The 11,770-nt window shown below is 35.1% G+C and overlaps 1 protein-coding gene across 1 annotated transcript; it reads right to left on the reverse strand.

Moving 5' to 3' along the window:
- Positions 1 to 426: 426 nt before the first annotated feature.
- Positions 427 to 9,547, reverse strand: LOC107700977 (G-protein coupled receptor 54-like). The gene is made up of 5 exons (XM_016502857.1): positions 9,319 to 9,547; positions 8,220 to 8,344; positions 4,550 to 4,685; positions 3,363 to 3,601; positions 427 to 801 (listed from the first exon to the last, which is right to left on the reverse strand). The coding sequence occupies exons 1-5, from the start codon at positions 9,542 to 9,544 to the stop codon at positions 427 to 429; spliced, it is 1,101 nt and encodes a 366-aa protein (XP_016358343.1). The 5' UTR covers positions 9,545 to 9,547.
- Between the last annotated feature and the right edge of the window lie 2,223 nt (positions 9,548 to 11,770).

Raw genomic sequence — 11,770 nt, forward strand, 5'->3', positions numbered from 1 at the left:
GTGTATATGTCAAACACAATAGATGAGTCAACAGTTGCCATGTTTGATTTAGTCAACATCCTCTCAGGCAAGCTCCTACATATCTCCGCTGGCAGAACATCCGTTTGGTTCCCCATCTGCGAACTTACTCCCTGTAAAATGAGCTTTCCATCCAGCTTATAAAAAGGCAAGCTCTTGTAGCACAGCAGGGCCAGCAATAAGAGTCGAACCTTTTGGTTTAGATGTTGGATATAAATATCAAATAATACTACTTAACTCCAGCTGTAAATATAACTGCAATTCTTTGCTTTTTAAATGGCCTTTTGCACCACATTCAAATTTTTTCACAACTCGGTGAACTGAATATAACCCCTATTTAATGGGGGAAGCCTGCGCCTCAGCAACTAGACGGTTGGCATGAATTCATGGTTTAGGTGTCATCTGCTCTCATTTCCTCTCAGTGTTGCTGTCCTCCGTTGCTACAAACTTTATTTCTGCATTGGCCGTGCGGGAGGCAACACTGCTGTCTCTCACTTTGTGTCTGAAGAGGAAGGGGAAGGTCTTCCTGAAGGACTTGCGAAAGCTGGCGCCCATAAAACCGTAGACAATAGGGTTGATAGAGGAGTTGGCATAGGACATGCAGTTAGCCCATGTCTTGATCTTATATGTTGCGTAGTTGGCCTTGAAGTTGGGATAGAAAGACTGGAACAGGACAAAGATCTGTATGGGACCCCAGCAGATGGTGAAGAGAGCAACAATGACCACAACCATTTTGGAAATCTTACTCCTAATGGAGATAGTTCTCTCTGAGAGCAGGTGGACCTGAAATAAACAAGGTTTTGATAAGATTATAGCAGACAAATGGGTCTGATATGTGAAAAAAGAGATCAATGATATTTTAAAGAAAAGTCTACATAGTTTTTATTATACATTTAATGACAAGGCTCTACAAAAATTGCAGACTAGAATTCTAGTCTTTCTAATGCAGTTATACATTGAAATGCAGTTCTTTGTGATTTTAATGTACTGAAATCTGACAAGATGAGAAACCTGACATTTTTTCTGTAAGGATGCTATTAAGACATATATTTTAAAACTGCAGACAATGACTTGAATACACCTGTTTTTTGATGAAAATATTTTCAGTTTCTAAATTAAAATGAACTTTGATATTTTTGATGGGGTTTAAAATTAAAGTTAAAAAAAGTCTACTGCAATTAAAAGTCGCATAAAAAAGTAATGTTGACATAAGTAGTTGCATTATCTTTTATTCATATTTTTCATGTATTTAAAATATATAAGCAGGTTTGTTTTAAAATATTATTAATATTGTAAAAACAAAACTGTCCTCCAATTCAATCCAAATCATCTGGAAATTATCATCTTATAAGTAATGCTAAGAAAACTTGAAATTTCATATACCCTGATATTCATGGTTCAAATAATTCATGGAAAAATAATAGCTTTTCTATAAAATAATTCTATAAAATATTTTTTTTCTAAATAGTGATTAAGATATACAAGAGTATTGAAGTGTATTGTAGTGTTACTTGATGCTTACACCATTTATTGATTGTTTTTGTTTTTTGTTTTTTAAATGAAAGCAACATGAATACAAAATTATATTTCATAATTTTGATATCCTTATATGTCACTGACCCTTAAATATTCATATAATACAAAACCGCAATATGCTGTTGTAAGTATACCCAGATAAATAAAGCCAGCATATTTTCTGGATTAAGATCCCACAGCTCCATTATTCATGTTGTGAATCTGTTGGCTTTGAAAATGAACAATACAGACCGTTGCAAAGGATTTACATTGAAGATATAGTGGCGAAGAAGATAATATGAAGCAAAAGCATTAATTAGAAAAAGGGTACAAAACAAAATCTAATGTGATTCCACAGTGGGCACTTTTTGTTCAATTATATGGAGATTAATGCCATAATCACACAAGAACTCCAGAGTTTCAAATTTCAAAACTCGCTACAAGAAAACAAGAATTGTAAGACCGTGTAAACATCTGCGGGACAAAAAGCAGTAGGGTGACTCAGGAACTCTGATTGAGTGAGAGGTCACTCAGCTCAGCTGTAATGTTGGAGAAGACCTCAGATAAGAAAGAGCTTTTAGGAGCTTTTAGGCTGGAATTCAAAGTGAATGTGTGGCAAAGCTAACACTGCTCATGTATCAAAAAGTCACTACATTTACAGGGAAGTGTGGTAGTGGCAGCATCAAGCTGTGAGGTGGCTTTTCATTATCAGGGACTGGTTTTCTTGTCAAAATATCGTAAAATACTGCAAATCTCAGTCTAATAAAAAAAAGTTGTGCCACTGCTTAAATATTGTGAAGCATAGGTGTGAACCTAAACCCTGTCACAAATCTGTCTGAAAAAATTTTGGCCAGAATCAAATGTGAATGTTTCAGCTGTCTGAGGTGTCCAAGGCACTTCTGAACCTAATGTATGCATAACATCAACTAATATGTTCAGCTTAATCTGTTTGGTTTTTTGTAGGCAGCATATGATCAGTTCAGCAGTTGGTGAAAAGAATAAAGCAGTATCTGAAGGAGTGAAAGAGTATATATCTATTTAAATAAATGTCTGTTTATTTCAACATATGATTCCATTTCTATCAAAAAATAAGTCACTAAATATATGCTTGTTAATTTTCAAAGCTCATTTTACCTTGTTGTGTTCCAATCTTTTTGACCTAGAGAGGATTTTCTTTTTCCCGAAAAGTTAATGTTATTGCATTGGACTAAAACGTACTGTTTTTGCTCATGCAGGGTATATTACACTTCACTTGTTACACTTGTGGTGTTCCCAGTCAAAAAATGACTGGCCTATAAAAATTGCTTCTAAATTTCTCACTATTCTGTATTATTACCAAATGTTGGATTCAATTTTTTTGTAACTAATTTCTTTACGGGGAACCTTCATACACAAAACGCTGCCTGTGAAGTCATGACTTTAGGTTTCGGACACCGCCTATGTGAAACTGGACCACACCTTCATCAGATGACTTAATGCTGTTTTTGCTGTGAGAATAAATACTCAATTTTTTTTACTAAGAATATTTTATATTAATATAGTTAATATTATTAACATTTAAATGTAGCATGCACAAAATCAAGTTATTTATTTATTTTTACAAGGTGCTATATATATTCTTTTGTCGTTAAATTATTTTTATCTTACCTTATTAAATAAAGGTTACTACTACAACTACTTTATTTCTTTACTTTTGAAGAGAAGAAAAGACGCCAAGATGTTTCACAACCTCTTGAGAGGATATACACCTGAATAATAGATTAAAGCACATATAGCCTTTCATATCCATTCAGTGAAGTGTCATCACTGGTTGATACCCATGATTGTACCTGATGGTTGTTATCCACTGGTTCCACAGAGGCTTGTCCCACTCTCTTCAGCATGAAGGAATAACAGAAGGAGATGGTAATGACAGGCAGTAGATATACGGCTATGAACTGATAGAGGATGAAAGCTTTCTCGTGGGTCTTTGATGGAAACCTCTCCATGCAGTATTTTCTTGGTCCATACCAATAGCCATCCTCAAGCCTCTGGTACAGGAAGATTGGTATGGAAAGGATGAAGGAACCTTGTTGCATAAGAAAAGGGAAGATGAGAATTTTAATGCTTCGTTTTTTAAACATTTAAAAATTGATAGAAGTATTCTGGGTTAAATGCAGTTAGGTACTTTGTTATGCACTTACATGGAAGTGGATATGTTTAAAAGCATAAATGTGAAGCATGAATTTTTGCATTTACATTAATTAAAAAAAAAAAAGGTTATAGGAAAAAAGTAGAACTGTGTGTGTGTGTGTGTGTGTGAGTGAGTGAGTGAGAGAGAGAGACTCACAGATGAGACAAAAATACGTTAGAAAGGATAAAGAGATTGTATGGGCTGATTTACACAAGATGCATTTCTGCAGTCTTGTTCCTCTGCTTTTAATTCTTTTTGTATGTAAACATACGTTATAGACAGTTGACAGTTGTGCCGTGTCTGACTGCATCTCGTGCATGAGTGCCATGTTTTTAAGACACTGTGTCAAAGAATTTAGAAAAACCTGTCTCAGGACTCTGCATTCTTTTTCAATGCTTTTGTCTCACGTAAAGAACATGTTCTACAGTATATGAATGGCCCCATCACACAAAGATGTTTTATTGTAAACTTTCCCCATATATTTACATTTGCATTACTATTGGGCCATTCACACAGAACACACTTGCATTTCAAAAAAAGTAAAGTCTAGAGACGCTGTTCATCTAGCATTCATGTTTATATGTTAAAAAAAAGCTATGGAGAAACATGGTGAAATACAAAAATGTGTTCTGTGTGTACAGCCCCGAAATGTGTTGGTTTGTTAAACTAAAGAGTAAATTTAATTTATTTTCTCTGGTAATCAACAGCAGGTGACAGATTGAGTTTTAACAGATGAACTAATTATTGCAGTCATAGAGAGAATACAGCCTAGTGTTTGTTATATGTAGGGAAGGTGTCACCTTTTTTGAAGTTTTTTGTTGATAATTGTACTAAATTACTTACCGATCCAGATACAGATGCTAACCATCATTGCGACACGAGGGGTTCGATGGTGCAGGGATTTCAGAGGATACACAGTCACATAGCAACGGTCTCCACTCATCGCCGTAAGAGTGATGCATGTCGCCTGTACGGTCACCTACACATTGCCAAACCCTTTGTTATCATGTGTTCATATCATTATCAGTACATGCAAGACAGATGCACTCCAGACATCTAGAGTAAACGTTAAAATTGGATTTAACTAATCTAAAATCTAGCACATCAAAAACACAGCCGCATAATGATTTCAGTACAGGCCAGTCTTTAGCTCATCGTCTTTTGAATTAATTTTAGACACAAAAAAACAGCCCCATTCACTTGTAGGTGAATTAATTGAACTGAAGTGTCTGATTGCTTATCTTAAATTAAACGAATCAGGTAAGAGGAGAGGCTTTAGCTCTTTGATGCAACAGGTGTGAACAAAGAGCTGTTCCACCCATCATCTTTTGTGCAAGGTATCTAATGATTAAACAAACAAAAGAAAAAGTGTGCTTAGCCTCAATCTGAGGAGGCCTGTGTGTCCGACAAGATAAGCTTCACAGCGCTGTACAAAGAATACAGGATTAGGAAAGACCAAACCCACAGATTATTCCTCCCACAGCGATTGTTTGGTGTTTGTGTTGTTCATTCGTTCAGTAATTAAATACAACTATGAAGGAAGACTTGTAAATTAGCAGCAGACTTTTTCATTTCCATAAAGCAACATTTCATTTAGTAACGATTGCACTGCAACTTTGAATTTACTTCAAAGTATAGCTGAAACGAGTAAGATGGGCTGGCATATCCCTTTGGTCGCATATTCTTTTTCTTTTCTTATGTTTTTAATGCTAGCTTTTATAAATATACTGTGTCCTACTTTTTTTTGTTTGGCCGATGCTGTCTCACACAAGGCAGTGAATAAAGATTGACTCACATCTTCTATTATCTACATGAAATGAGGGATGAATCATAATGTTGAAATGCCACACAAAAATAAGTTCTTCCTCCGTGTACACCCAAATGTAAAAAAAGAGAGAAAAGGTTCTATTCAGTGATGGTTTTCTGTTTTGATGTATATTTAATATGGTTGTTTTAAATGGAACTGTTTGAGTTCTCAGACTCTTTTATTTATTGCTGCAGAGAGGTCGCTGTTGTTGGGAAAGCTTTGAAGCCTGCCAAGCTACAAGTTACAGTTTTCAAGTAGACAGACTATAGCATAGCTTGTTATCCTTTCGGAAAAAGTAGTTAGCTAGTTAGCTACAGGTTGCTAACAGAAAGTAGCTTACTATATTGAAACTATTTAACTATAGGCAATATCTATCTTAAATTCATAACAAATATATCATATTCAATATCATTTAATCGGAGCTATATTTTTCTGGTCCAAAAACAAGGGTTTTTGAATGAATCTTGATTAGGGTGATTTACACTATTTACAGGTAATACAACTAATACTAGAATATCTCAAATGAAAACTGTTTTATTCGGTGTTTACAGTGTTTAACTAAACATGTTACTGTAAAAAAAAAGAAGAAAAAAAAGATGCTTAACGTTGCAATCAACCTATACAAACCTATAGTTGCTGTCATACTTACCTCGAAACACTATGGGGGGCAGCACTTTTAGCCCACATCCTCATTGGCTAGTATTAACATATTTAGCTTTGCTGACTTGCATTAAAAGCAAACCTGTGACAATCACAATAGATTTAGCACCTAATATCAGGATATTGATGCCCCTTTTTTTTCCTTTCTTTTTTTTTAACCCTTTTACCAGCCCAGACTCCTTGGTTTCTTGCACATTTTGCTACCTTTTTTAATGTGAAATGACCAGTGAGGGGTGCTAAAAGAGTGTTCAGTTTGATCTGAAATAGATAAACATGAATCCAGCAACATTATTACACTTGTTGGTTGTACGTATCACTGCAGTAAAATGAAATGTCTAGTAAGTGGCATTAAAAGTTTAATGCTCTTTTGCATTCCAAAATAAGTTACCACCTACAGTAAACACTGCCCTAAACCTAACTGGTAGTGTTAACAAAAGCAAAGGTGAGAATGAAAAACGCATTTGCTGAATGTACCAGGTGAGCTACCAAGCAAATTTACTTCATCAGAAAAGCCATACATCTGGAGCTTGTTATGTGATGCAAACGCCAAAATATATTAGTTTACAAATCATGCAGTATGGTAAAGTGTTTTAAGGTCATAACATGGTTAAGGAACCACACAAAAATAAGTCTATATTAACTGATAATCTGCCCGTGAAATCATAATGTGCGAAAAGGAATAAATGTTGTGGATGTTTTACTGCCGCTAGTGGGCATTTAATCTGGAAACTGTGGTGAATTATATGTATAGGCACTTTTTTTTTTTTTAGTGTTTTGCAAAATAATGTAGGCAAAGGCATGTTTTTCCAATGAGCCTAGGTTGCTTTTTACCTTCTTTCTAATCAGAGTTTCAGAAGCAGCATTGTCTCTGGCAGACAGTAAGAATGTGCTTGTCCAGAGAGGAACATTGATTGTGAAATAGGTGCGGAAATCAGAAAAAGTGCAGTGATTTTCTATATCTTTATGCACCTCTCATACCAAAGCAACTCCATTTGTTTCAAATTTTTAATTTATAATTTATATTCAAATTCAAATTTATTTCTAAAGCACTGAATAAAACAACAACGTTGACCATAGTGCTGTACAAACAGTAACACAATGAGCAGACAACAACTTTTAAAAAGGGATCACATCCATATAATTAAGTAATATAAAATAAACCTTAAAAAAGACATTCAAAATACATCTTAAATAGGATCAGAAGAGGCATATATGGTACTAGCAACCTATATATTTATATTATAAATATATAGGTGGTAAAATATAATATATATATTTATATTTATAATTTGTTTCACTATACAGACTCAATCTAATAATCATTTTTTATTATTATTAAAAAATATGTGCAAATCCCAATTGCATCCCAGTGCCGAAACTTGTGCAGGGCCATACAACCCAAGTTCTGCCCAGGACAAGTCAAACATTTGGTCATGAATATTAATTAGGTAACGTGACTTCAGCTAATTAATTTCATTGCCATAAAGCAACATCACAATGTACCCATCTTACACATTGTGTAAATTGTCTAAAGCATAGGGACTATATTATAGGTCTTAATCAGTGTACAAATCCATTTATTGCTACACTGTAAAAAAAAAAATCTGTGACATTTACGGAAAAATACCGGCAGCTGTGGTTGCCAGAACTTCACCGTAAAAAATATGGTAGCTAATGTAATGTTAATAAACCAACGTATTGAAGAACTAATATATGTTTTGAACCATTGTAATGCACTGAATGCACCAAAAAACTGGTGGTGATGAGAAAGTCACATGATGAACCAAAGCTCATCACAAATAGCTTCTTCAGTCTTTTACTGTTAAAATCACAATATTTTTTTACAGTGTACTTGGTGACACTGTTGGGTACTATACTGAAGTCCAGAATCCTGTCAGCATTGATCTTTACACATTTATTCCTCTTACTTTTCATTTCACAGTGACTTTGTCGGACGCAGCAGGGACACATTTACACTACACAAAAGAAAAAAATTGCTTATTTTTAACAATACGTCTTGTGCAGTGTTGTTCGTGCTCTGCTTACCTGTTGGAGAAAAGCAACAAATTTGCACATGAAGTCCCCAAATATCCAGCCAGGCAGAGGGTAGAGGGTAGCAGTGAATGGCACACAGCACAGCAGGAAAATGATGTCAGTGGCAGCCAAGTTAGCTGAGGAATTAAGTGCGTGTGTTATGAACGATCTGTTTCATTTGAATAGAAGGTATGGAAAAGGTGAATGTGTAATGTGAGGTGCCTACTGTTCATATTACTGTTATCTCCTTGGGGTATAGGGATTCTGTCAAATATTGTGAAGTCAAAAATAGTTGAAGACAGAAATGATGGAAAATGTGAAGTGAAAATGCAGTGAATTAAATGCAAGCTCTGACAGCAACACTGTAAATCAATTTGAGTCGCTGTGGATGATCTGCCTTTATTCCGTTCCAAAATTCACTAAAAGTACAAATACAGTAAAATTACAAATACTAAAATGCCATTATAGTCATATAGTGGCAATGACTTTTTTGATTGAATACTTCATTCAAGTTACATAAATTTTAAGCTATTTCCTAACCTCACAATCTTGCTCAAGAGGTCCTTGTGAAGCGTTCTTTGAGGGAATGCAATCATTCTTACAGTTACATGACAGTACATCATTCTGTGACTAATGAATCATTCACCACAAATATACTAATATACACAAATACAGTCAATAAGAGGCTCAACTCCAGTTTGCTTCCTGTCGCTGCAAAATTAGATTCATCTGACTTTACTTCTGATGCTAAATAATCATGTAAAATACTTAAATAATACTTTAAATAATAATAATTTATTTGTCTAGCAGCTTAATATATGAAATGCAGTTCAAAATGCTTGGTTGGTCTGAGCATAAAAACATTTACAAAACATTATAAAAACAACAAAAAGGACAATAAAACAGTTAAAATAATTAAACGAAGATATCTCATAACAAAAATAACAAGAGAGAGAGGGAGAGAATACATTGACAAAAGAGACTAAAATATATTATTCAAAAGCTAAGAAATGTTTTTAGAAGCTTTTTAAAAGTGCAACTGCTTAGAGCTTGTCTAATGTGGTAAAAGGTTCCAGAGGTTCTGTGCAGAAAAAAACTGGCTGCAACTCACCAATGTAAAAGTTAGTGGCGGTCCTCATCTGTCTGTGCTTGGAGATGACATAGATCACCAGTGAGTTTCCAATCAGCCCCACTAGCATGATGAGAGAGAAGAAAAGGGGCACCAGCCAAGCATCCGTCAGGAAGGGGTGCTCCTCGTCCGCCGTATCCTCCATAGAGGAGTTTCCAATGGAGCTGTTCAGCAGCTCACTTGAGTTCCGGTCTTCACTCGGAAACATAATTTTAGACTTGGGAAAGACCTTGAAATAAGAATTAAGTAAAATTTCTTCTTTCTGACAGCGACAAAATCCTCATGCCCACCACTCCGATTAATTTTAAGAAAAAGCCATTAGAATCTGGTGTCTTTTCATAAACTTCATGCTAGTCACTGAGGCAGATTTTCAGATAGAAGGGTATTTGAAGGAGACGGCTGCCGCAATTTCTCTTCAGCTCTTTGAAAAAGGAGCCCTGCGAGCAGTATCCACTCAAAGGAAGAGTGGATTTGCTCTCATTGGTTTTATACACAGCCCGCACACACGTGGGCAACAGAATGATTGTAGAATGAAAAACTGATGTCAGGTCGCCTAGCAACAATTTTAGGGCTCTCTCTCTCTCATTCCACCGCTATGTGTGTGCAGAGAGAGCAAAATATAAATGTGGTATTTACCCTGCAATATACACATAGCCTAAAGATGTGCAAACCTGTGCAATCAAAGAGATCAATGTGATTCAGTTTGTTCTACTATCACACCACATATTTCTAACTTAGAAATTACTGACCACAACATGGAAGGATACAATTACTGCTTCTTGGGACTGTGCTCTTTGCATCACCGCAAATTGCCATAGGGGATCTCCTTTGTTGAGTCCAGGTTACTGTTTTCTTACTAAATGCTATATATGCACTCTTGGAGCAAATCGAAACAAATTCAGAGAAAGGATGAGCAATTCAATCGGACTTAAGGTCTGGGAGAATGAGTTCACAATCACGGTTGAATCACACACTGACTGCTCAGATAAGAGCGCAGTGGTACCGTTGAACACTGATGAAGACATGGAGCCCGAGCACTCCCACAATCTCTATTCAATATAATTCAACACTTCAGTTTGCTTGCTCTTCATTGCGTTTTTTGACCCCTACACAATGAAGCCTTTAATTGCGCACTTTTAATGTACAAATAATGCTTATTATAATCAGCACTTTGTTTGTTTGGAAAGGGTAATCATTAATTTTCCAAATTTAATTTAAATTTTAATAGTGTGCTCAAGTCATGTTGGAAAGATCGTATTTTGAATGGCACCACAAAGTCGTAATTATGAGTAGTAAACTCAGAACTTTCTTTACGCCCAGAGTTTCTGAGTTGGTGAGAAAACATGTCGAACGCCATGGATGCAGCATCTGTATTGATGGTAAATTTGTTGAAATGAAGTTGCATGCACAAAATATGAGGATGTATGATTACAATAGAAAAGAATAGGTGGTACATCATCCACTGACCAGAGTGACTTGCACACACACTTGATGTCAAAATTATGACTGGAACACATCATAACATTTGTCGTTGATTAGACTGCTTGACTAATGACTTAGACTCACTTTTTGTTTCACACAAATGCAAGTAATGCCATCTTGTATCTCAGTTATCAATTGTTGGGACATTGGAGGACTTCAGTTTTTATATTAGTGTTCTGTTTTAACCTCCTGAGACCCAGCTATGGAGTTTTTGCCTCTGTAGTGGACATTCTATTTTAGTGAATTTCTCTGAGACCTCACATGCCACAGTTTCACAGTCTGGATGTCCTGTACAGAGCACATTCAGGGCTTTCCAGAGATATCAAATGATTGGATGTTTCACCATGACCACTCCCTCTCCTTGGTTTTTAAAAATGGCTGACATTAATTTAGTGATAAAATTGTACATCCTTATGGAAATCTGATAATATTTTGTAATTATAATTTAAATCTGATGAATTTTCAAATTGTTTGTCATAAATCAACATCTCAGGAAAATGTTATGGGGTTTCAAATCAAAATATGACTTCCTGTTATGAAACAGGACATCATTTCATACATGTCCACTGTAGAGGACACAGGACTAAAAGCATGTTTATTTCACATTTTGGGAGACAAAAGAATTGAATATGAAAACATATTATATATCAATATTCTTATGAAATATTAGATATTATTATGAAAATCTGGCCAATTACTACTCCCATTATTACACTTCTTTTTTCAACATGCTGTCCCAACAGCACTTTAATATGCAAATTAGATACAGTGTATAGATAACATTGTGCTTAATGGCAAAACCAGTTTATGGAATTTTTACACACATATTGCATAAAGCAAAATGGTATATCAAATCATTTTGTTATATATATATATATTTTTAACATAGTTGGGAACCATCCTTAAACAAAGTTAGGTATACAAAAAAATCCTAAAACCTAAAAATTGATTG

This window comes from Sinocyclocheilus anshuiensis, unplaced genomic scaffold (genome assembly GCF_001515605.1).
Source record: "Sinocyclocheilus anshuiensis isolate Anshui unplaced genomic scaffold, SAMN03320099.WGS_v1.1 scaffold1143, whole genome shotgun sequence".
Lineage (NCBI taxonomy): Eukaryota > Metazoa > Chordata > Actinopteri > Cypriniformes > Cyprinidae > Sinocyclocheilus > Sinocyclocheilus anshuiensis.

Bases quoted from the DNA above. Each gene is read 5' to 3' on its own strand.
- LOC107700977 (XM_016502857.1), bottom strand. From the start codon at position 9,544: ATGTTTCCGAGTGAAGACCGGAACTCAAGTGAGCTGCTGAACAGCTCC. The intron at 8,345-9,318 runs GTGAGTTGCAGC...TTAATTCCTCAG, and splicing joins CGCCACTAACTTTTACATTG to CTAACTTGGCTGCCACTGAC. The intron at 4,686-8,219 runs GTAAGCAGAGCA...GGCAATGTGTAG, and splicing joins TTGTTGCTTTTCTCCAACAG to GTGACCGTACAGGCGACATG.